At 40.5% G+C, this 26,433-nt stretch overlaps 2 protein-coding genes across 3 annotated transcripts in view; one reads left to right on the plus strand and one right to left on the minus strand.

The window, feature by feature from the left end:
- qars1 (glutaminyl-tRNA synthetase 1) overlaps positions 1 to 17,362 on the minus strand; it is a 30,545-nt gene extending 13,183 nt beyond the window's left edge. For both annotated transcript variants that reach the window (XM_034172713.1, XM_034172711.1), the window contains exons 1-12: positions 17,134 to 17,362; positions 16,606 to 16,756; positions 10,162 to 10,271; positions 10,008 to 10,083; positions 9,856 to 9,920; positions 9,497 to 9,550; positions 9,354 to 9,417; positions 9,208 to 9,279; positions 9,039 to 9,124; positions 8,823 to 8,909; positions 3,928 to 4,027; positions 3,767 to 3,845 (exon numbers count right to left, since the gene is read on the minus strand). In XM_034172713.1, coding sequence (XP_034028604.1) covers positions 3,767 to 3,845; positions 3,928 to 4,027; positions 8,823 to 8,909; positions 9,039 to 9,124; positions 9,208 to 9,279; positions 9,354 to 9,417; positions 9,497 to 9,550; positions 9,856 to 9,920; positions 10,008 to 10,083; positions 10,162 to 10,271; positions 16,606 to 16,756; positions 17,134 to 17,244 — 1,055 coding nt within the window. In that variant the 5' untranslated portion in view covers positions 17,245 to 17,362. The remainder of the gene's footprint in view (positions 1 to 3,766; positions 3,846 to 3,927; positions 4,028 to 8,822; positions 8,910 to 9,038; positions 9,125 to 9,207; positions 9,280 to 9,353; positions 9,418 to 9,496; positions 9,551 to 9,855; positions 9,921 to 10,007; positions 10,084 to 10,161; positions 10,272 to 16,605; positions 16,757 to 17,133) is intronic.
- A 126-nt stretch (positions 17,363 to 17,488) lies between these two features.
- ogg1 (8-oxoguanine DNA glycosylase) lies at positions 17,489 to 25,963 on the plus strand. The gene is made up of 7 exons (XM_034172714.1): positions 17,489 to 17,946; positions 21,354 to 21,715; positions 21,813 to 21,992; positions 25,132 to 25,310; positions 25,401 to 25,548; positions 25,655 to 25,704; positions 25,794 to 25,963. The coding sequence occupies exons 1-7, from the start codon at positions 17,837 to 17,839 to the stop codon at positions 25,884 to 25,886; spliced, it is 1,122 nt and encodes a 373-aa protein (XP_034028605.1). The 5' UTR covers positions 17,489 to 17,836; the 3' UTR covers positions 25,887 to 25,963.
- The last annotated feature ends 470 nt before the right edge of the window (positions 25,964 to 26,433 follow it).

A 26,433-nucleotide genomic window follows, 5' to 3' on the forward strand; every position in this document is an offset into this window, starting at 1 on the left:
GCTAGCTGCCAGTGACCACATTAGTAACCTCTGTGCTTCTCTGTTGATTTACTATTTGGAACTAATGCCTTTGGTTACTTCCAGGCAACTGATTCTGCTCACTTTCTTTCTGTCTGTGGTGTGTTGCCGAAACTGGGACGTGGGAGTCTGGTGCCGCATGCTAAAGCACTAAACAACCTCTCAACTGCCCCCTGCCCATGACAATCATCCCATAGGACAATGCTGATCAATAACATTTCAAAAGAGCCCCCCACCAAAATTGGGACTTTTTAAGAATCAGATCTGATAGAATGGTCAAAGCACTGGGTCATCCCCCTCAGAGTCTGGTCTGCTTGAGGTTTCTTATACCCCAATCACACATACACAGATTGAGGCTGAATTACGTCAGAATGACACATCCAACCACGACAGAAAATATTGACTTGCAGTCTGAAGATCAACGGACAGCAGTCTGTGAGCATCTACATATTTGGTCCCATTCACTTGGCTGTACTGAGTGTGTTACACATGCTCAAAACATTCTTGGCACCATTGAGTTGGAACACACATCTGATGGTGGTCTATATGCAGTTTTTGCATCATCTGATCGCAGTCTACATATTCTGACGGCATCAAAACAGCAAATGAAACAATCTGATCACGGCTGATTGAGATTGATCGGTCACAGCAAAGCCTGCCGGCATATTGTGGGATGTCCACCTGCACGGGGCCCCGGCCAGAGAGGGCAAAGGAAATGTTGATAATAATAACATGCAGTGGTGGGCACAGCTAACCAAAAAGTTAGCTTCGATAACCATTAATCAGATAATTGAAAAGTTATCTTTTATGATGATAAGCCGATAAACTGCTAAAAAAAATATATCTTTAATACAGATAACGATAACCGATAACTATTAGTATTTATTTGGACGCGGCCACATCAGATTACACTGTCGGCTTCTGATAAACTAGTTTCACTTTTAGCGCCACAGGGGCTGCTGGGTAAATTCAAGGATCACAAACACAAAGAACGCACGAAAAAGTAATAAATAAAAAAATAAAACCCCAAACACTGTCATCATCTTTCAAAAGCAGTAAAACACAGTATTAGAAGTCACAGTTTTTCTTGGTATTAGATACACCGTCATTTACGAACTAAAAGCTGCCACTTTTTTCACACGCGTTCAACCCTGCGGCTTAAACAGCCGAAATACATCCATGAATGCACAGACTGGCAGAGTAAAATACACACAGTAAATATAAATTCTTACCTGTTAGTTTCAGTGGGATTCATATGAATAAATGATCCACATAAAGCGTCCTTTTTTAAAAAATCCAAAACAGTGTCGAAACATGAAGAAAAGTCCCTCTCCCTGTACACACAGCTGCGCCATGACAGCTCCTCTCCCTCACCGAGTCTTGGCGATTAAATTACAGCCACAAAGAAATAAAATAAAATAATGTTAAAATTAGTCTGTTTTGTTTTTGTGTTGAGTAGACAAGTCACTGTAATGTCCAAAGTGAACGTGAACTACACTACCCACAATGCTCCCTGCGTCGACCAGCCAATCACATTTTGCGCTTAATGACGACGTCACCAGCAAGCGACAGGCAGCCAGCCTGCTCAGTGGCTATAAACACACCATAAATGGACTAAAATGTTTGATTTTAGGGTTTACAAACGTTTTTGACCGTTAAACTTTACCAGTAAAGAAAATGTTATCGGAAGAAAATTGGTCCGATGATGGTTTTAAAACTTATCTGAAAAGCTAATCCTATAGCAAAAACATTAACTTCGATAATTATCTGCTATCGGATTAGCTGAATTGTGCCCACCACTGATAACATGTATGTGGCACACATTCATCATTTCTAGTGAATGTGAACAGCGCACAATCAAACCGAACGTACTGTATGCCACTGTGCCTCTCCGTGGTCTCATGTGAGGTAATGCGTCATAGCGCACATCAGGCACGGAGCTGAACGGATCTCACCGCTGTAATATGCATATTATTACTTGATCACCATCTGAATTCTGTAGGAGGTGTGACGTGGAACTGTATCCCACGCCGTGACAACGTTATTAAACAAGAAACTCACCTCCAGCATGAAACCAGGATTGTTTCACAGCGCAGTACACACAGGAACCAAAACACAACCTATGGTGAAAAGCCTCTCACCCGGCTGCTGTGTGCTGCAAATAACCATGCAAAAATTAAATCCCATGTGATAATCCAACCGACATCACACTGTACAGAGTTGTTTTGTGCTCCTGAAGTAAGCAAAAAAGAAATTAAAGTTTGCTGGAAAGGCTGCTTCTGACGCATTGTGTGACTGCTTGGCCAACTGCCAGCAAACTTTCAGCAAAGGTGTCCAGTGTCACACGTGCCCTGCGCATGTGCTTAGTGGCCCACGCAGCCATTATGAACACACACAATAATTCAGCCCCACACATGTGCGCGGGGCACATGTGCGTGTGAGGAACAAAGCGCTCCCTCCCATTCCTGTCCCATGTTTGCCATCCAGACATTTGGACATCGGACAGTCTTCGTCACCTTTTTCTGGCTGTCAGTCTGTGTCATCTAACCTGCAGTCTACATGCACTTTGGATGCCATGGTTCCCATGATGGTAGCATTTGGCGTTTCCGCTTTAATCAACACCAGAGTGAGTTTTTCCTTACCACCGTTGCCTGTATGCTTGCTCAGGGGGGTTGGTAAGGACCTTAAGTATGTGAAAAGTCTTGGGGTGATTTTGTTGTGATTTCTGTTTAATTTGGTGCTGTATAAATTGAATTTAAGAATATTAACTGTCCAGGCACTTTTATTAACACACAGCCAGTCCTGCACTCCAAGGGCACAATTTAGAACTAGAAATTGTGGGGGGACAAAGTGCGTGGCCTGCAGGGCCGAAGCCCATAGGCCAGGGGTCTGGGGGGCTGCTTTAGGCCCCCAGAAGCCAACGGTTTCTAGATAAGCTCAGATGCATTCTGAGCATCCAGAACAGTAATTTTAATGTTTTGAGAAGACCATAAAGTGGACACCATTTGACTTATGCAATTTGAAACTGTGGATATAAGTACTTTATTCTGAGAATAGCCAGCACTGATTTTATTAATATCCTGGTGTACATAAGGTATCACCACATGTGTAGAACTCAAAAAGAATGACAGGTTGAGTTTTCATTAAAAAAAACAACTGCAATGTGTATTTTTTTTCTCAAGATTTGTTTTTGCATAAGTTTGAGAAAACAACAGATCATAAGTTTAGGATAAATTACTTATCACGAATTTAATTTTCGAAGTGGCACTAATGACAACACTCATACTGAACATAATTTCGCTTGCATAGACTGATTTTGGAGATCAAGCAATAATTGCAGATGGGCTTTCTGAGGTCCCAGATAGCTTTTCTGATTTCCTTTTCTAATGTTCAGAATTTAGTAAATTAGCATATGGTCCATTGATACTTATGTGTAGACACTAGTCCCTAGAGGCAACTATTTTTGGTTTCAAATCTGGGCAAATGCAATCCCAGAAAATTTCGAATGTGACAAACAAGAAACAGGTGTTGTAAACAAGTCAATGCTGCTAAAAATACAAACTTGCAGAAACAAAGATACTATTCTGACATGGTTTGCACATAAGACTGGCATAGCATGTTTCAAGCACACACATATATGTCAGAAGGTGGGGGGGGACATACCATATTCTGTCCCCCCCCCAGTTGAAAAGGTGAGGGGGACTTGCCCCCCCTATCCCCCACCAAACTGCACCCATACTGCACTCACCTGCGAATAAGATCCACAGCCAGGTCATACAGTTGCTGAAAGTTGTCTGATGCATGTGTGATGGCGTACGGCTCATACCCTGTGCAGCGAACAAACACGTGCAATAAATACTGAGCACTGCCATCAATACGCAGATTGTACATGAATACACTCAAACCCACCAAGCCACTCAACCATGTCCTTGATAGCAGTGAAGTATTTTTCTTCCTCTTTCTCTGGATTCGTGTCATCGTACCTCAAGAAACAAATTCCTTTGTTGGCCTACAGGGAGAGATAAACTTTGAAGGAGTCATAGTGTGCAAAATCTGTTTAAGTCTACCTTAGCAGGGGTTTAACAGATCACCGTTTTTAGTCAGGGATCGGATATGCACACCACGAAAAAAATAAGTTTGCGTTCTTTTTTAAAAAACTAAGTAAGTAATGTTTAAACAATTTAAGACAATTTAATTCTTATGGTAAACTGCAGTATGAACAGTTTTGTCTATCCATCCTTTTTCTAAAATCCACTTATTCCAGTTAAGGGTCGGAGATAGCAGGAGCATATCGCAGTACTCTGGAAAGGCCACTGGTCTATCACAGGGCCACCATAAACACATTTAGAGTTACAAATTCTTCTAATCTGCACGTCTTTGGAAGTCATATTAAACCTCAGCACCATGAGGGAACCCATGTAAACATGAGGAGAACATGCAAACTCCACATACATAAAGGACCAGGTTGGAAGAGAACTCAGGACCTTCCCACTGTGAGGCAACAGTGCAAACTGAAACGTACTAGTGAATAATCACTCACTTATCTTCAACCTCTTACTCCAATTAAGGGCTGCAGGGGCTGGAGCCTATCCCAGCAGTCATACAGCGTGAGGCAGGGTGCCAAAATCATAAAAAGTAATTAAAGAAAAGAAATAAAACAAAGCACACACAGGCAACAGTGGTAAGGAAAAACTCCCTCTAAGGAAGAAACCTCAAGCAGACCAGACTCAAGGGGGTGACCCTCTGCTTGGGCCATGCTACAGACAATTTACAAAACAATTCACAAAATGAATATAAAGGAAATGTTGCCAGTGCACAAGACAGGAAGGTTTCCGGAACAGATACCACACCCATCTCTGGATGGAGCCGGACCTCAGAGAGAGAGAAAAGAAAAAAAACAGAATCAGGCATCAGAAAGACAACAAATACAGTATAATTTGTCAGCATTAAGCAACAAGAAAAACAAAAGAAATACTTAGGAGAGAGAGAGAGAGAGAGATTTTATTTTAAGGACACTCAGACTCCTCAAAATAAAACCGCTCTCTTTCTCTCCCTCCACGACAGAGAGCTTTTATGAAATGATGCGACAGTGAAACAGTCCTCATATAATGAGTCCTGTATGATAAAGTGAAGCAACGATCTTGCAGTATTTATAGCTCCAGAAGAACAACAGGGAGATGTGAAGCGGCGCACAGTACCATGTTGCAGCATGGGCGGGCTCACAATAGCGGACAATAGCATGGCGCCGCGTGTTCTCGCGTGAAGGCTCCATGCTGTGCTGTACGCCGAAGAAAATTTCTTCCGTCCTACGCACGTAGCCCTCAACATACTGCTGCGTATTGAGAAAAAACTGCTCGTGAAGTGGACGGACAGCTGCTCATTACAGCGTAGATGATACGCTGTAATGAGCAGCTCTACGAATACGCCACTGTGACAGGCCCTTAAATGAATTAAAAGAGTAAAAAGCATAGTAACATACTATGCCAGTATGCTAGCCATACATTAGTGTGCCACAAACCTCTTCCCTTTGTTATATAAATGAGCCTATTCAATGAGCTCAGTACGTGCCAGCACCACTCCCCCCCACACCCACACTCACAGAACACCTAAGAAACAGCCTCCTTTAAGTTGAGGGGCAGGGGGAGAAGTACATTGCATCCAAGCCTGACAATTTTGGAATCAAGTTTTGGACTGCAGCAGATCTGGACACGAAATACATGTGTAATGCCGTCCCTTATGCTGCGTTTACACATAACGACAAGTCACGAATGCCACGAAGTATACATTCTTGGCCGCTGATCATGTGATTGAAATGTGATTATTCGGGGCAGAGGTGTCCTCAGGAACTGCTGCAACCTGTTACCACACATTACGAATAATGGCACGTGTTGCTGAAGAATTATCAGGAACCATTATGCACGGTCAAGAATAGTGTTCCGTGTTGTTGCGCGCTATTGCGCGTAGCGCATCGTTAAGTTCTGTCACGTGGCAAACGAGGTGAATTGTCTCCACACACACACACACACCCATATTCATCCAACCGAATTCAGATCGCTCCAGTTTTTCAGAAGAACTTTGTGACTGCATGCACAGTTGGGCTCTGTGCCATGGAGTGGTGCAGAGAGGAGGAGGAGGATGCGGCTCTCGTCTCGCGTATTTCCCCAAACATCAGGCACATGCAGCAGGTGGAACACCTGCAGGAGCGCGCACTGAAGAGCACTGTAATTAGACTTTTAATTGTGCGCACGTGACAGAAAACTGATTCGTCATGGCGCGCAGTGAAATGTGACGCCACGTTACAAATCGTGTCAAAACTTGACAGTTTCCCTGTCAATTCATAATAACGCGTGACAGTTTCGGCTCTAAGAACCATAACAGGAACCACTACGAATGTTGTCACGTTCTATTAAGGATCAATACTCATCAAGACGGATCAATACGCTCAGTTGCGACCTCCACGACGTGAGACAAAATGAGGGTGGTGTGTGACATTCGTGGAAGATTTTTTGACAGGCAAAAACATGCTCCACGAATATCAAGAATATCACGCACCAACACGCACTATTAAGAAACCTATTCAGATGCGTTAAGTCACATTAAGAATGTCAGGAATGTCTCACGAATGACAGAAAAATGACATTCGTAACGTGTCTTGGTTATGTGTAAATGCACCTTTACTTGGGAAAAGATCCCACTCATCCGGCAGGAGAGAGGCTGTCAGAGAATGTCATTTTGAAGTTGATGGAAACATTTATGGACCAGGGGAGAACTGTAACTATGGAAATTTAAAAGGTTGAATTTGTTTAGCATCAAAATATTCACCCTCAAAAACTTCATCCTAAAAAAGAAAAAACAACAAAAAAAAACAAAAATCATCCTCAAAAAATTCAAACTCAAAAAATTCAGCCTCAAAAAATAGAAAAGCAGAAGCAATCGATCCGTCTCAATCATTCAACGTTCAACCAATCATGTTTTGCTTCATTGGTCATGTGACACAAAGACCAAGTCGAAAGAAGAACAAGATAATGACGTGATACATTGCTGAACATTGGATGATTGAAACAGGGACTGATTGTTTCTCCCTGCTTTTCTATTGTTTTGAGGTTGAATTTGTGAGGCTCAATTTTTTTTTAGGTTGAACTTTTTGAGGCTGAACATACTTAAAAAAAAAAAAAAAAAAAAATTTCAACCTTAAAAATTCAAATTCAAACTCTGATTTTGATGCTAAAAAATTCAAGTTAAAAATTCAAATTCAAACTCTGACGGCACATTTACTTCCATACAATCTCCTGTTTTTCTATTTTTTAAGGTTGAAATTTTTTAGGTTGAAGTTTTTGAGGCTGAATATTTTGATGCTAAACAAATTCAACCTTAGAAATTCAACTTGCTAAAAAGATCCAACCTTAAAAATTCAAATTCAAACACTGATGGCACAGATTTACTTCCACAGAAATGGTTCATACTGGCACACACAGTATAGGTGCCCTGACACGAGCAAGTTTTTGATTCACGCAACAGCACAACCTGTGCCGTGATGTGTCATGCTGGAGAGTAAACTCGTCTTTAACTGGTGCAGACAGGACGCCAGGGGGGTGCCGGTGTGTGGTATTGTGCACAGAGAATTTTGAAATGTTCAAAAAAAAAAAAAATCTTTCACGCACAAATGTCGTGCAATGTGGCGCGATCTAATCTCCAACATGACGTGAAGCTCGTCAAGTGCAGTAAACAAGAAGTGAAGAGAGCGAGTGGTGACGTCAGCAGATCGCATCAGAGCGCAGCTCATCTGAAGGATTACAACAACAGGTTAAATCTGTTATAAACATAAAAATAAATACTTTAACAGCTGCAGACAAGAAGGAAAAAACACACAACTGTTTTATCAAGGCATGAAAATGTAAACAAAGTCAAATAATTACCTGTTTAGATGGCTCAAAATGCTTACTGCAGCTTCTTAGGCGCGTGTGAATTGCTCCAGCTGCAGCCTCCTCTGTGATTCAGGAAGTGATTAGAGCTGTTTTCAATGGCCAATTTTCAGAAAAAAAAATGATTTAACCCGGCACGAAATAATTATTTTATATATGCAGCATCCAGCGCAGAGCACGTGCAGCCAGTACAATAAAGAAAGACGTCCAGCTGTGAACACAGCGGGTGGGATCATCACAACACAGGTCGTGCTGTTGCGTGAATCAAAGACATGCTCGTGTCAGGGCACCTTATGTTGGGCTGATGAGACATCATTCAAACAGGCAGTTTGGCTTTTGTCATTACAGGTAGCAACCTCTGCGGGTGTGGCTGCAGGGGCGAGTGTTACTGTGGAGACCTCTCAATATGCTAACATATTGAGAGGAATTAACATGTTTAGCAAAGAGGAGGGGGGCAAACAGCAGAACTGGAAATGTCCGGGCCTACAAGTGTTAATACCTAGTTAACATAAGTCATCCAAGTTCACATTTGGACTTCTGCTTGCTCCATGAAACAAACCCCACAATCTAAATATCTATAAAGTATGGCCTTACAGAAAGAAAGCGATGTCACAGTTTGAAAGCGGCAGTTGCAGTTCCTTTTCACTTAAAGCAGCAGACATAGAAACATTATTTTCTGGAGACTACAGAATGTTTTCTTACGATGCATCACCTCATTGTCTATAAGATATTTACTGCTACAAACTATATCTGTTTTAAAAGCCACGTGGTGATCTACATGAGGATAATGAAAAGATGTACAACATGACCCTTTGAAATAAAACAGCAGCTCACAGGGCTCACACAAGTAAATCTATCCAATAAATGCAAAAAGACTTGTACCTTTGCATAACCAAAGTTGAAGTTGATGGCTTTGGCATGTCCGATGTGAAGGATACCATTGGGCTCAGGAGGAAACCGTGTACGTATCTAAACAGATTTAGAAAAGGAAAGAAGACAGAAGAAGTCAGCAGGTTGCTTTTCGTCCAGCAAAAGAAAAAGACAGGTGGAAAAAAAAAAAAGCTAATTGTTTAAATTGTGAGTATTTTGGTTTTCCACCTGTCCACCAGTGATTTCCAGGTGCTTTTTAAGCAGATTCATGGTGTTTGGCGTAACCACATAACCTTCTGTTTTGTAGTTTTCTCCTGCAACATAGAAAACAAGAGTCAGTAAACTACGTATTCTAGGGGGAGGTATGGAGAAGAGTTTTTAGGCCACTTTTCCTCACCTGGCTGATGGAACTTCAGTGCCTCCCCTCTAAGCTGCTCCATTAATGACTTTTCCCCAGTGAGCACCTCACCTACACAGCCATCACACAGTTAAAAACACCAGACATTTATTCAGGCCTATTGTCAAGTTACTTTGTCTGCTTACCATTCATTGCTACGTCCTCTTTCTTTGCCTTCTCTCCATACTCTGTGGCTTTGGCTTTCTGGGGCTACAACATGATTGCACATCAACCACATATAATCAAAGCATTTCATAAAGGAGTGACTTCACTAACTGAAAAGAAATACCTTAGTCTTCTTCTCCATTTCAGCTTCTGTTTTGGGTCCCAGGAGATGCAGGACCTTTCAAGAGGAAGCCAGAGTTACTGTAGCATTAAATGGAAATTTTTTTTTCCATTTCAATAAGGAACAGGGAGAGACATCTCGTTCATGTCATGAAATGATCCCAATTTGAGCACCTTAAGCACAAGACATTTCCATATGGCAGCATGGAAATACATCTAAAAATCAGTCTGACACTACATTCTATTTGCAAACAGTGAATAATTTAGCAATCTCCAATCCAAATTTGTTGTCATGATAGACAGCTAAAATGAGTCAATGTGATTGCCCTACAACCTAAAGTATTGTATGTTTAAAATACACACCTGCACATCCACCTCATGCTTGACTGCTTTTCCATCAGCCCATTTTAGAGCTGCACGCACCTCTCCTGCAGCAGGAGCAAATGATATCAAGACTCACTCTTTAACAATGTCAAGGATATTCATAAAAAAAGGGAACAAAGGTGATAACATACCCATTAACATTCCCATGTTAAAATGGTATCGCTCCATTAAGAGCTGTTCTTTATGCTTTGTGATGACGGACTCCACCTGCAAACATTTCACTGTCAATGATCCCCCATGACACAGTAAACATCGTAACATATACTCAAGAGTTCCTGCACTTACTGCAACTTCAATCTGCTCTGGCATTACAACCACACCCACTCCACATGCATCTTCAAACTCATTCTGGTTGATGGGGTCGTGAGGATGAGTCTTTAAAAAGTCCAATGCAGCTGCAATCAAAATCAAAACAAAAATTGTTCATTGCAATACACATTACAGACATACACTTTGAGGATAGTAATAATGATTTTAGCACAAATTCCTGACTCAGAATACTGATGTGTGGGGGCGATATTGATGCCATGCTAATATTGATCCCATGCTTGCATTTGTGGTGGAGATAATTATTGGTTTGCATATTTCTTGCAACAGGACATAATTGACAAAACACACAAAACATAAAGATCAGAACATAAATAAGTACTGCTGTGGATGATAACTCCACCAAGGTGGTGTGTTTTTTTTTTTCCATCCAATCATTGGCATTTGTCTGTCTGATTATCAGCCTTCCAGTTACCTCAATGGTATTACATACATCACCAACTGTTAACAGTTGTCTGCAGCAATGCACATTTATGTTATGAATTAGCTTTAGTTAGCTGGCTTCAGGAAAGTATGAAAGAATTGTTTGCCGATTAGTAGCTTTCACCACAGATAGTTGGACACTATGAATAAATTTAAGTTGAAGAATGAACATATACACACATACACTCACACTGTTCAAATACTTATTTTCCTCACTGTATATATATATATATATATATATATATATATATACTCAACAAAAATATAAATGCAACACTTTTGTTTTTGCTCCCATTTTGTATGAGATGAACTCAAAGATCTAAAACTTTTTCTACATACACAATATCACCATTTCCCTCAAATATTGTTCACAAACCAGTCTAAATCTGTGATAGTGAGCGCTTCTCCTTTGCTGAGATAATCCATCCCACCTCACAGGTGTGCCATATCAAGATGCTGATTAGACACCATGATTAGTGCACAGGTGTGCCTTAGACTGTCCACAATAAAAGGCCACTCTGAAAGGTGCAGTTTTAATCACACAGCACAATGCCACAGATGTCGCAAGATTTGAGGGAGCGTGCAACTGGCATGCTGACAGCAGGAATGTCAACCAGAGCTGTTGCTCGTGTATTGAATGTTCATTTCTCTACCATAAGCCGTCTCCAAAGGCGTTTCAGAGAATTTGGCAGTACATCCAACCAGCCTCACAACTGCAGACCACGTGTAACCACACCAGCCCAGGAGCTCCACATCCAGCATGTTCACCTCCAAGATCGTCTGAGACCAGCCACTCGGACAGCTGCTGAAACAATCGGTTTGCATAACCAAAGAGTTTCTGCACGAACTGTCAGAAACCGTCTCAGGGAAGCTCATCTGCATGCTCGTCGTCCTCATCGAGGTCTCAACCTGACTCCAGTTCGTCGTGGCAACTTCGCACAGCCATTGAAGAGGAGTGGACCAACATTCCACAGGCCACAATTGACAACCTGATCAACTCTATGCGAAGGAGATGTGTTGCACTGCATGAGGCAAATGGTGGTCACACCAGATACTGACTGGTATCCCCCCCCAATAAAACAAAACTGCACCTTCCAGAGTGGCCTTTTATTGTGGGCAGTCTAAGGCACACCTGTGCACTAATCATGGTGTCTAATCAGCATCTTGATATGGCACACCTGTGAGGTGGGATGGATTATCTCAGCAAAGGAGAAGTGCTCACTATCACAGATTTAGACTGGTTTGTGAACAATATTTGAGGGAAATGGTGATATTGTGTATGTGGAAAAAGTTTTAGATCTTTGAGTTCATCTCATACAAAATGGGAGCAAAACCAGAAGTGTTGCGTTTATATTTTTGTTGAGTATACATATATATACAGTGAGGAAAATAAGTATTTGAACACTCTGCAATTTTGCAAGTTCTCCCACTTAGAAATCATGGAGAGATCTGAAATTTTCATCTTAGGTGCATGTCCACTGTGAGAGACATACGTAATCAAAAAAAAAAAAAAATCCGGAAATCACAATGTATGATTTTTTAATAATTTATTTGTATGTTACTGCTGCAAATAAGTATTTGAACACCTGTGAAAATCAATGTTATTTGGTATAGTAGCCTTTGTTTGCAATTACAGAGGTCAAACATCTCCTGTAGTTTTTCACCAGGTTTGCACACACTGCAGCAGGGATTTTGGTCCACTCCTCCATACAAATCTTCTCCAAATCTTTCAGGTTTGGAGTTTCAGCTCCCTTCAAAGATTTTCTATTGAGTTCAGGGCTGGAGACTGGCCAGGCCACTCCAGGACCTTGAAATGCTTCTTACGGAGCCCCTCCTTAGTTGCCATGGCTGTGTTTGGGGTCATTGTCATGCTGGAAGACCCAGCCATAACCCATCTTCAATGCTCTTACTGAGGGAAGAAGGTTGTTTGCCAAAATGTCACAATACATGACCCCATCCATCCTCCCTTCAATACAGTGCAGTCGTCCTGTCCCCTTTGCAAAAGAGCCCCCCCCAGAGTATGATGTTTCCACCCCCATGCCTCACGGTTGGGATGGTTTTCTTGGGGTTGTTGTCATCCTCTAAACATGGTAAGTGGAGTTGTTTCCAAAAAGCTCTATTCTGGTCTCATCTGACCACATGACCTTCTCCCATGCCTCCTCTGGATCATCCAGATGGTCACTGGTGAACTTCAAACTGGCCTGGACATGTGCTGGCTTGAGCAGGGGGACCATGCTGCCCTGCAGGATTTTAAATCATGACAGCATCATGTGTTACTAATGTAATCTTTGTGACTGTGGTCCCAGCTCTCTTCAGGTCATTGACCAGGTCCTCCTGTGTAGTTCTGAGCTTTCTCAGAATCATCCTTACCCCACAAAGTGAGATCTTGCATGGAATCCCAGACCGAGGTGACATTCATCTTGTGTTTCTTCCACTTTCTAATAAATAATCATAACAGTTGTTGTTTTCTACCAAGCAGCTTGCCTGTTGTCCTGTAGTCCATCCCAGCCTTGTGCAGGTCTACAGTTTTGTCCCTGGTGTCCTTAGACAGCTCTTTGGTCTTGGCTATGGTAGACAGGTTGAAGTGTGATTGATTGAGTGTGTGAACAGGTGTCTTTTATACAGGTAACAAGTTCAAACAGGTGCAATTAAGACAGGTAAAGAGTGCAGAATAAGAGGGCTTCTTAAAGAAAAATTAACAGGTCTGTGTGAGCCAGAATTCTAGCTGGTTGGTATGGGGTCAAATACTTATTTGCAGCAGTAACTGACAAATAAATTATATTAAAATAAATAAATAAATCATACATTGTGATTTCCCGATTTTTTTTTTTAGATTATGTCTCTCACAGTGGACATGCATCTAAGATGCATGATTTCTAAGTAGGAGAACTTCGCAGGGTGTTCAAATACTTATTTTCCTCACTGTATGCTCTTTAGGGTTTTAGCGGGGAAAAATTAAGATAAAGCGAAATAAAACAATGAACCATCGAAGCACTGCTTCATTGGTTCAAAGCAAAGCCACACCCTGCTCTACTTGGGGAAGGTCTGCCAATGTTCCCACAAAGACAGGGAGGAGAAGGACCGTGGCTCATGGCAAGCAGTAAACAGAGCGGAGAGGAGTGAAAATTCACATTCCCTTCTTCCGCGGTGCGGTGCCATCCACGCTGACATTGCTGCTGCTTTGGTGAGAGCAGAATGGGATGTTGCTTTGACAGTGAGAGTATCATATTTTGGCCCCAAAACACGCGTGACACCACGTGCACCAACGTATGTGTGGTTAAATTTTCCAAATGACGGAAATCCGTTGTGGTGATGGGGAACTTTAAACCATGAGCTAACGTCCTGCTCCCTTTTTACTTGGATTGGCAGTCGCAGTGTCACGTGGCTCAGCATTCGCATGAAACAGACTTCTCGTCTATTTTGCCCCTGCCTTGCTGGGCGCATGTTGACTGTTGTCTTATCACTGCAAAACATCAACTCTGACTGAAAATATATGAATGAAAAATTTATCAATGTTGTAATAAAGGTGATAGGGTGATCTCAGCCAATCAACAGAATGGCAGCTATTGATGGATTTTTGTGAAATTACAAGGCAGGTTTAAAAGTGTTACAAACTAAATAGCTTGTGATGCAAAAGGAAAACATAAAATGAACACTTCTGAGGCAGAGTCACATCACCACTAATGTGTTACTATATGTTCAGACTGAGATGTGCAGCTATTCCTCTGGCATCTCTGGGTACTTTGTAATGCTACTGACTTTTTTTTTTAGGCCAAACTATAACGATATGAATGCATTTATGACACATTTTAATTCAATGGGATTTACAAGTTTGGGTGAAGTGCATTATAAAGAACCTTGAGGGGACAAAAAATAATAATTCTCAACAGAGATAGAAGTAACCATGGTCCATTAGTTGGAAAACAACCACTGCTGGACACCATCTGCCGCACTGAACAGAGTAGTGGCAGTATCATTACTTGGGCTGTGACATAATGTATGGAGCAGGTAACTGTAACTAGGGATGGGTATTGATAAGATTTTCTTGATATCGATACTATTATTGATTCTACTTATCGATCTGATTCCTTATCGATTCCTCTTGTGAATATTCTGTGTACTAAAAGTGGGTATTACAAGTTTTCTATGTCAACAACATTTTACTGAGTCTTAAAGTAAATCAATATGAAATAGATCACTGGATCCTTCATCTCTTGACATAAATAAAAATAAACAAAATCTGAAGTTTTTGTCAAAAGCATTTCCTTTCAGACATTTTGGCATGAATGTCTCTCCATACCTCTGAGCTGAGCTCAGCCGGCTGCTGCACGTCAGGGCAGGATGTCTCGTTTTGAGAGGAAAAAAAAACATTTTGATCGATTGCAGTTTGTTTGTATTACAACATTTGAAAAGAGGTGTCATTTGATTTAATTATTAATTCCGACTGGACTGTATCGTTCTAATTTGACTCGGCAGAGAGCCGCGCAGCATTTGGAGCTGTGTGAACAGAACGGAGGACGATTCTCGTTTCTTTCTCGCAACAAGACAGGAGTCCCAGTTAGTGACTTTATTCTGCACAAAAGTGACTAACGATTAGGGATGGGTATCAAGGAGCGCTCCCGCAGACCTCCCGTGACGACAGCGACAACGCGAACAACAGCGTTTGATACTTTTTAATCGCCGTTTCATCCTGCCGCTTCCTGTAGTGCCGCAGTTCTCGTCGCACCGCGATGACCAATCAGGGACTGAATATGTAGTGACATGGAGATGTCTGGAGTTTGAAGATGTGAACATGTCCTGTATCTGGTAGCAGCCTGTGAGCAGGACTTATGTCTCTTTTGTCCTTTATTTTACAATCATGACAGAGTTTTTGAAGCGAGCAGTAGCACCACAGCAGCGTGGAGCAGAGTTTCTTTTTCTTGTTATTTTATGTGCGTGCGTGTGTGCGCGAATCATCCTGGAAATTATTTTATTAATTAACTACACAGCTGTATAATAAAGCAAATGGTGACTGGCTTCTAAACACAATTATGACAGAGTTTTTTGGTGGAAAGAGCAGAGGAGCAGCCCTGCAGCAAACAGCAGCGGGGAGCGGAGTTTCTCTTTTTCTTTTTTTTACGTGCGTGCGAGTGAATCGTCTGTAGAGAATATTTTATTAATCAACTACACAGCTGTATTATAAAGCAAATGGTGACTGGCTTCTAAACACAATTATGACAGAGTTTTTTGGTGGAAAGAGCGGAGGAGCAGCCCCGCAGCAAACAGCAGCGGGGAGTGGAGTTTCTTTTTACATGCACGCTCTGCCCCTTTCCACCGCGAAAACAGCCGGAACTACCGCGAACTTCGGTCTACGTACTACTCGCCGACAAAACCGGCTATGTGTAACCTGGGCTTTACTGTTGCAGGAGAGCCAGTACCATCATAAAGGATTCATCCCATCCTGGCCACTCTGTTTGAGCTACTGCCATCAGGCAGAAGGTACAGGGCCATTAAAGCAAGTACAGAATTCAAACAGATTTAAAAATGGTTTCTACCCAACTGCTGTTAAAACTATGAATGCTACTGGAACAAAATAAGCATGTTACATGCCACACTTGAAATGAGTGCAGTATTTGTTCATGTATAATATCCACTGCCACTGAAGTATCCAGTTTTGTACATACTTTTCTCTTTATATATCTTTTATGCTACTATGTACTTTTTTTTTGCACTTTGAACACACCTTTTCCATTCTGTTAAATTTTATGTTTATTTTCTTTCTTCCCCAGACCTTTTAAGTTTCAGGTCTGCATGTGGTTTACTCAGGTATATATTTGTACTGAAAGGCTTGCACCTTACCTTTCGTCGTACTTTTTACAGTGACAGTATCTGTATCAACTATTTTAAAATGTGCTGTTAAAAAAGTTAACAGAACTGATGTCGTTTATGATCTCTCAGTCATTGCTACACAATCAGTGAGATTGCAATATGTCATAGTACCTCCTAGCTGCAGGTCTGTGCAGATTTTGCGCTGGGCTATACAGTCTGAAAGGAATGCAAGGCGCTTGGTGTCTTTAAGGCGACATGCCATACTGTACAGCAATGTACCCATGGCTTTGTCCACTCCAGATGCTCCATGGATATGCTGGGCCTGTTGAAACCATCAGTGTCACATATAAATTTAACTGATTTATTTTGCTATAAACAATAATTCACAGTACAATAAAAGATAGAATTATATAAAAAATATTAAGTTAAAAAGCACAACTAAAATAAATATCCACACAGTAAAGAAATTGATATAGACGAGGAGCACTACAGAGTTTACAAAGTTATCACAGTTATCTACAGTAGACGACTTCCCTTACGACGTGGTACAGAATGTGAAAATGAAAGTCCGCTGGCAAAGAGTGTGTACTTAAGAGGTTCCTCGTTACAATCAAACATTAAAACTACTAGGTTGTTCTTGTAAACACATGGTATAATATCGAGAACACACTAGAGTAAATGAAATGTCAGCTGTCGTACCTGATTGATAGCGTCCTTAAGGATACAGCTCAGCGCTTCGTTTTTAAGTGTTTCTTTGGCCTTCTGTTCACTGAGCCCAATCGAAGTGAAAAGTGTTAGCGTGTCTGCCATTTTTTCCACCTTATTTACCGACTGTTTTGGAGTCACGGAACGATACAGACACACAACGACGACGACGACATACACGACTTTTCTCCTACTGCACGAGGACCCTACTTCCTGTACTCCTCCCCAGAGATATGATGGACAAGAATCTGGGCCAATCATGAATGAGTTCGACAAAAGTGCCCGTCTACTCCAAACAGGAGACCCAATCAGAAGTTGTGTTGACATCGGTAAAGGAGGAGCCACCTAACTCCGTAGTGTTGCATCAGATTGGCGTTTTAGCATCGATTAAAAATAAGACTGTAATGTCTTTTAACTGTTTCATGTTCATTTAAATCATACACATTTAAGCTTGTCGCTTGTCGTTTTTAACATGTGCGACTATTTTAAGACGACTAAATTAGTTTGTCTCGTAAGACTGATAGCTGGCTAAAAAGCTAGCCAAAACAACTCAACAAAAATGCGGTTTTAGTATTTTCACCCTGAAATTACTCTATAAATCACTTCATGTGAATATGAGTATTTGAGCTTGACCATTCACTCACTGTGGCTTAAAACCCTTTACAGAATTACGTTTTTGTTTTTTGTTTGTTTTAGTATGGCTAAACACGCGGTGCTGTCACCTGGTGCCAAAATGTGGAAATCTTTGACCTGTGGAAGGTCAGAACTACGTCTGGATCTGACACTGGACTGTGGACAAACTTTCCGGTAGGTTGGTAAAAGAGATGTGCTCAATTAGAGTTATAGCAATATTTAAGCAGTCACATGCTCTTTCCAACTTTACTGGAGTGAGTGGGTCTGCAAACGTTTCTTCAGCAACTCTAAAAACTGCAGATTCAGCTCTGAAATTTTGGATTGTGGGAGATACAGGTGAGGACCATTGAATCTCTTGTTTGGGCATGTTAACATCTTTCACTGTGATTGCAGTTATTCTTTTATACATGCCCGTATATAGAGGGGGTTCAGGGGGTTCAACCGAACCCCCCCCCCCCCCCCCGAGAATTATGCTGATTTTTCCTCTGATATCATACAGATTAGTAGGCTTGTAAATACCCATGTAGACACACAATTACACTTGTCTGGTTTGTAAAAACATGTTTGTATGTATAAGCTGAGAAATAAAGGGAGCTTCTCCTTCCTGTTGCAAATACTGTAAAGGTGCAAATATTCGCGTGGGATTTATTATGCGAATTTCGTGAGTTAAACAAGGTCGCCAATACATAACGTACATATACGTACATATTCATAATGTAAACGTGAATATTAATACCGCTAAATACGAGATCTGTTAGAAAACTATCCAACCTTTTTATTTTTTGCAAAAACTATATGGATTTGAATCATGTGCACTTGCATCAGCCAAGCTTGAACCTTCGTGCGCATGCGTAAGTTTTTTCACGCCTGTCGGACGCCGAAATGAATTGTATATAGGTTACCACGACAACAGGAATATGATACAAAATTTCCTTTGTTCATTTTGGTAAATAACTGCACGATTATTTAAGGCTATGTGTAACACGGCTTTACAGCTTAAGATGTTTATTTTATTTTGAAATTACCTGTGCTGAAGAGGAAATAAGCCACATAATTGCTCGACCCGGAAGGGCATATGTGTAGAGCGGGAGAGAAAAGGGGACAAGGAAAGTCAGAGCAGCACGTAAAACTCATATAAGACACAGAATCTGCTTATGGTGTCATTCTACTGCTGGTCAAACAGGCGCACACGTTTTCATTGTAGCTACGCTGGTCTGCTCAAAAAGGACTTCACGCTCCTTACTGATGTCCACAGACATTTATTTCTTTATTCAGCTCGTGTAACAGCCATGGTGCAACCGACAGGCAGGTATAAAGTTTGCATTAATGTTATCTTGGTTCTTCCTGGGTGGTTCTTATGGCAACTGAGCCAATCCCAAGCAAGGACTATTTGTATAGAAAAATGTATTTCCTAAAATGATACATTTTGGGTTTCAAATGAAATTTATGTAGCTTTTTACCCCTCGAAATCCTCAAAAAGCCTCTGTTTCGGGGGGCTTCGCCCCCTGAGCCCCCCACGAGGGCGTTGCCCCTCGACCCCACCGGGGTCCCTGCGGCCCACTGGACCCCCAACTCAAGGATTTGAACCCCCCCTTTCACATTCCTATATACGGCCCTGTTATATATTATGCATAGTGTACGGACACATACGAAAGTGGATGATAAGGAAGTGTGGGATGAGCTGCTTGGTCTCCTGCCAAGGTGACCCAGACCTGGATAAGCATCAAAAAATGAATGAATGAATTGTGCAAATGGAAAACACTGGGCCATATGAGAATTCTGCTTCTGTGCAAATCTTGTGGATTTGCACACTTTTTGTGACAATATGATGAACCAATAGATTAATGTATATTTTGTGCTGCTGAATTACAACATGCCGTGAGACTGGTTTGGTACACATAGTGGACAGCACTAATATTTACACCAGCGGAGCAACAGCTTCTGAGGGCTATGGGGGATTTTGTGAGATGATTGACACTAAAGGAAATACTGCAAAAGCTGAGAAAATGATGAGGGAGGGGGCAAAAAAAAAAAATAGATGACAAATGAAACGACTCAGTAATAATCCTTCAATCCTCCTACTTCTAAAATGACTGAGTACAGCCAGCAAAGTCAAAATAAAGGAATATAAAATTGAAAAAGACATTTGACTAAGAAACAGCACAAGGCAATGAAAAGTGACACATGGAAAGGACTCAATAATTCATCCTAAATTAATAAATCAATAATAATATGAATAAGATGCCATGTTGACTGAAGCAGTACCTCTCTAACATGACTGAGTCATGGCACAATAGTCTCTCCACTTGAAATGTTATTGTAAGGCCACTTATGTTTGTCATTTACACAACCTACCTCTGCAATAATATAAAAAATGCAAATTATCATTACTATGCTGATGACACTGTTCTTTGTTGTTCTGGGTCCACATTAGGTCAAGCAATTTCAAATTTACAGTCTGCTCTTAACATTTTGCAGCACAACCGGCTACTTTAAAATTGGTTTTAAACTCTAAAAAAACTAAAGCCATTGACCAATCGCTGTCTTTTGTATTGCATGTTCAAGATTTGGTTAAAAAAAATTGAAATTGAAATTAGGGTTCTTTTTTTAGAATCAAGTCCTGTTTATCTTTTGAAGCAAGAAAGCATCTTGTAAATGCAACATTCTTGTCTGTCTTGGACTATGGTGATATTTTATACATGCATTCAACCTCCCAGTGTCTTCATGCCTTGGATACTGTGTTTCATGGAGCCTTGAGACTCATTACAAACTTCAAATCTCTCACTCATCACTGTTTGCTGTACTCTCGGGTTGGTTGGTTTTTCCCTCTCCATTCGGCGTTGGATTCATTGGCATCTTTTTGTTTATAAGGCAGTACTTGGACTTCTTCCTCTATTTGAACACTTACATTCTCCCGAGGCTTGCAGGGACGTATCACCTACGTTCACAGGATTTGTTTTCATTGACTGTCCCTAAGGTCCGCACTGTCTTTGGCAAAATGGCTTTTAATTTTGCAGCACCTTCTGCATGGAATCAGCTTCAGAATTAATTACAGTTGAAGGAGTTGGTCTCATTTTATTCGTTTAAAGGACCTTGCAGAAAGGCAGTCTGTCACTGTTTTTAAATTGATTTAGGTCCCAGGTTTTTATGATGACGTTGATTATGTTGAGTCAAAGTGTGTCTATGTATTTATTTGTAACTGCTTTGCTGCCACTTGCCAGGACACTCTTGTAAAAGAGATTTTTGATCTCAATGAGTTTTTATCCTGGTTAAATAAATGTTTGATGATTATTATTAATGCACCAACTGAAACTGGTGTCTCTTGCAAGAACGGGACAGCCAGTGTTTGGGTGTCATTCTCAAAATTGTACCTTTTACATCCATCATTTAATTGTTTTCTATTCTACAAACCTGCTCACGAGTAGGTTTGCCGTGATTCCACATAAATGGCTGTGAAAACCATTCAAGCACCTGTCTAACATCTGGGATCATGCCAGAATGACAGTAATCTATGAATATGGCCCTGGTGTAACAAAAAGGCTGTTCTGTGCCTTTGCTTTATTCTGTTTCATTACCCACAGCTGGAGAGAAACCGCAGAAGGCCACTGGACTGGAGTTATAGGAGGACGAGTGTGGACCCTGACCCAGACGGATGATATGCTGTGGTACTATGTATACAAAAACCATGCCAGCTTTGGTGAAGAGAGTGACAGGAAGAGGAGAGCTGGTATTTCTCTTCAGGAATACTCTAAGTCAAAGAGACTCAAAGTGGCTCTGAAGGAGAAAGAGGAGGCATCAGTGACTGTGTGTCTCAATCAGGAGGAGGATGTAGAAGAAACAATGCTGAGGGATTACTTCCAGCTGGATGTGAACCTGGAGGACCTGCACAGGAATTTTGGAGCAGCAGACCCCCACTTCAGGAAGCTAGCAGACATTTTCAGTGGTCAGTTAGTGTATACTTCTCTTTGCAGGAAGGTATTTTGTAATCTGCAAGTAATAACCAATGCAGTGTTTGTTTGTTATTATCTGTTCTTCTCTAGGAGTGCGAATGCTGCGCCAGGACCCAACCGAATGCCTGTTTTCATTCATTTGCACTTCCAACAACCACATTTCTCGTATCCAGGGCATGGTGGAGAGGCTGTGCCAATCATTGGGTACCCAGCTATGCCAGCTGGATCAATCTTCTTACTATGACTTCCCTTCCCTCTCTGCTCTTGCAGGTGCGCCCCCCCCCCCCCCCCCCCCCCCCCAATCAACCATATGTTTCAGTATGTTTGTATATTATTAATCATTGATGGGTATGTGGTGTAATATCTAATATATAGTAGGGGAACTAAGACCAACCCCCTTATTTACTCATAACTAAACCAAACATTTTTTTTAGGTTCTTTACATGAACCCAAAACACAACCAGAATGTTTCCAAACATGAGAATTTGTCTTAGCCCAGATTTTCAAGTTGGCAACTAAAATTGCTGCCAAACTATGACCGTCTGTTATTATTAACTCTAGTGTTCGTTGCTATGATGCATTTTTGGGGCATTTTCATGGTAACTTATTTGGGCACTATTTAGAATTTAAAACTTGGGAATGAAATAATCTAGACACAGATGTATTTACTGTGACCTAAAACCTTTTTTAGTCATGGAATGTTTTTGAAAATACGTGTAAAGTCCTTTTTTGTGTTGCTGAATACATTTTTTTTGTAGCCATTTTGGATGCCATCTTTAATATGTGATTGAAGTCCATTTTGTATTTTTTGCAGCATTATGTTTATGTTCTGCGATAGACTCGCTTCCCTGCACAGGAAGATAATGTTCGAAGATAATGTTTTCTTTATCAGATTATCTTTTTAGATAAATTTAAAAACCATCATCGGACTAATTATCTTCCGATGAATTACCGTCCGATAACTTTTAGACTGATAACATACTAACTTAAGCTGAACAGTGAAAAGCATTTTTAAAACTGTTAAAGCAGTTGAGACCTACCTGTTAAAAATTTCCTAATAGGCATGTTGTTCTACCTTCTGCAAACAGAAACCACTCTATCATCTGTAAGCAAAGGAGAAATGGTGACCAAAAAAAAAGTCATTTCCTTTAACACCATACTAATATCATCACAATGTCACCAAGTCATCCAGTGGCATACATGTTTAACTTATGGTTCAAATTTTAACCACTCATTTTAGACAAGTTATTTAAAATTATTGTCATGTCTGAAGTTTATAAAGTGAAAATATCAGATATATGTTTTCGTTTTAAAGTAATGTGCTAATTTTTAAGGTTTTGTGAGCACATGCTGTGCCAGGCAGCAATGCATTATGGGTAGCATAAGGTAATCTCCGACATTCACGACAGGACAAAAGCATTTCAGACACTCTGTTCAGGGTCCACAGATAACAGCATTAAACTCTAGTGCCTAAAACTCTCGTGAATATATTCCCTGGGTTTATAGACGTTAGTGTATTTGCATTTGTTAAATTCCACGCATCTTAAATGTAGCAGACACGGATTATCTGGAATTCTGACATTTTTTCAAGGCCGCTACTGCCATCTACTGGCCAGGAGTTTTCCTGGCAGTATTAAACATCTGGGTACATGGCTGCTCTCAAAGTGTTAGTATTGTCCATTGTCCAGGCGCTTTTTGTGTGCATATATTTGTTAACTTTGTATTCTAAAACTACGGTTAGAAGTAATTCCGACTCCTTATCAGTCCACATGAACGAGGTTGGCGCCATGTTTTTAGTTTTTGTGGAAGTGACGACAAGAGAATAAGGCTCCTGATTGGATAGAATTTTAATCAGTACCGCCACCCAAAGGTTTGGCAGACTAATTACAACACATTTATACGGTTCGATGTGGATGGATTTTTTTTTTAACGACGTAGTGTGGATGAAGTTTTTTCCCCAAACTGAAAGGGTAAGATATTCGGTTTTACAAATACCCGACAACGTGTGTACATGGCCTTATGTCTGTGAAAGGCACTATATAAATAAATTTACTTACTTACTAATATTCAGTGCACGTTTTACAACATAAAAGTTTTAAAACGTGCAATTGCGATGACACTTCCAGGGCTCTGTAAAAATGCCTGTTTTTACAAATAAAAATGGAATATTTTACAAAAGCACATTTATCTTTAAACCAACACATGACACACGTCACATTAATGTGTTGGTTTACATAATGGATTACTGAACCAATCACTGTTTAGCACTTTTACCCAGAATGCTTTGCGGTCTGTGTTTGTTACAAAACCTCAGAATTAGTGCCTTATTCAACATTAAAAGATATATGTTATATTTTAACTTTGTACAAATGACAGAATTGACATTAATGGAGTTATTCTATCAGTATTTTCAAAAAACCATAAGTTAGAATGACTTTACTTTTCAAGACCTCCGCCTGACCGGAGTGTTGAAATTGATAGGAAGCTGGTCTTATGGCTGCGCTTGGTGTGCCTCTGTGGTGGGAGCATTGTTGTAAACAAGAGCTTCCAGCAGAGGCAGAATGTTGAAAGAAAAATGATTATGATTAGTAAAGAGTTGATTTCGTGGGTGCTCTCAGGATTTGTCTGTGCTGCTTCCTGCAGAGGGCAGCATGGTCAAACATTCTTGCTTATTCTTTAGGTCTTTTACCATCGTGTTAAAAATCAATTTCAGCTCTTTAGTAACTGCAAATGTCCCATAGACAACACCGGAATTTATTGGTTATCGATTATCTGTAACTTCCGATACATTTTTGGGTGGTTTATTGGTTTATCTTTATCAAAAATAACTTTTCAGTTATCTTATTATCTGTTATCGAAGTTAATTTTTTGGTTATCTGTGCCCACCACTGCTCATGCCCTATGACTGCTGGGATAGGCTCCAGCCCCCCCGACTCTTAATTGGAGTAAGCAGGTATAGAAAATGGATGGACGATGGATTATGATTATGTTTCTGGGTCATCTAAGGAACCTAAAGTTATAGATTTGGTTAGTTCTCGGGAGGAGGGGAATGCAATAGGGTGGTCCTAGCTCCCCTACTTTTAGCATAAACTCAACATGTTGTTGGTCTCCAACATCCCTTTTTTTTTTTCTTTGACAACCTTTGTTTAATAGTGTTCTAGACATTTTGCCTTACGGTCTGTCCTTATTGTGCTTATTATTTCAATTAATTACTTGTTGTTTGTGTAACAGTATGCAGCATATGTGTTATAACAGAAAATGTGACCGTGCTACTGTAGGAAATTTTACTCAAAATTAGTGAAATGGCCAAATTGGGAGGCATGTCATGGTTTAGTTGTTTGAATGAATTGTTTGAATATATATATATATACACACACACAGTATATTTTTCCTGTACTGTCATTTACAGACAATGGCATTGAGGCACGTCTCAGGGACCTTGGTTTTGGATACAGGGCTCGATTCTTGCAGCGGAGTGCACAACAGATTCTAGACACTCATGGGCTCGATTGGCTTGAAGGCCTACGGAGTGTCCCATATCCACAGGCCCGAAATGCTCTGCGGACTCTCCCTGGTGTGGGCTCCAAGGTAGAGAAACCTAAGGGAGTGTTGGACCTTATGTTTTGGTTGCATGTGAAGAGAGCATAATGTAGCGTAAGGCTTTCTGTTATCCTGTAGGTGGCAGACTGTGTGTGTCTGATGTCCCTGGATAAGGCAGAGGCTGTGCCCGTAGACACACACGTGTGGCAGATTGCAAAACGTGACTACAAATTTGCTGCTGGCAACGGCCAGAAGAGCATTACAGAAAAACTTCACACAGACATTGGTTAGTATTTAAATTATTTTTTATTAATTTGCGGACATTTTGCACACAGGTTCTAAATATAATACGGTCATGCTTATGTGTTAACACAATGTTACGTTTTGCACAGGGGATTTTTTCAGAAGACTGTGGGGTCCTTATGCTGGTTGGGCACAGTCGGTGAGTGTTTTCAGTCCTTCAGTATGAGATGAACAGATTGGATCCATCTCTCCAACCTGCAATAACTACTGACTTTTCTCCTGTTTTAGGTATTATTTTGTGCAGACCTCAGAAAGTTCCAAAAGTTGAAAGAAATGCCAGATGGAAAGCAGCATGAAGAAAAAAAAAAAAGCAAAACGTAAGAAAAGGATTAAGACAGAAAAACATCTGTGAAGAACACAACAAAGTCGGCATGTAACAGAGAAGCAAACATATTTTATAAATTAAATGGTGGAAAACTAAAAAAAAAAAAAGTTTTATATTAAAGTTTACATCCAGTAATTGTGCAATTTTGTACTTTTTTTTTAATAGTAGTCTTTGTGATCTTCACTTCATCTGATAATGATCACACCATACTGTTTGTTAAAATACAGAATGTATTTATGTTTATGTTTACATTGTTAGATTTGTGTAAATGCATGAATTTCATTAGTGTTGTTGAGTACAGTGTGTTATAAAGTCTAACATGATCCTTTGTATTTTGAGCCCATATAACCATATAGACTTCAAACCAGTTAAATCACCACTGTCATATTGATTCTTTCAATAGTATTGATAGTCTCAGCTGTACAATGAACAAGTTCAGTGTGTTCAAAAGAAAATTATTGTAGTTTTTTCTTGAATCATTAATGTCTACTTGTGATGTCCGCTTAATCCTCTTGGGGAGTGACAAAAGGGCCCCATTATAAA

The sequence above is a fragment of the Thalassophryne amazonica genome, chromosome 6, assembly GCF_902500255.1.
Source record: "Thalassophryne amazonica chromosome 6, fThaAma1.1, whole genome shotgun sequence".
Classification (NCBI taxonomy): Eukaryota; Metazoa; Chordata; class Actinopteri; order Batrachoidiformes; family Batrachoididae; genus Thalassophryne; species Thalassophryne amazonica.

Bases quoted from the DNA above. Each gene is read 5' to 3' on its own strand.
- ogg1 (XM_034172714.1), top strand. From the start codon at position 17,837: ATGGCTAAACACGCGGTGCTGTCACCTGGTGCCAAAATGTGGAAATCT. The intron at 17,947-21,353 runs GTAGGTTGGTAA...CATTACCCACAG, and splicing joins GACTGTGGACAAACTTTCCG to CTGGAGAGAAACCGCAGAAG. The intron at 21,993-25,131 runs GTGCGCCCCCCC...TGTCATTTACAG, and splicing joins TTCCCTCTCTGCTCTTGCAG to ACAATGGCATTGAGGCACGT.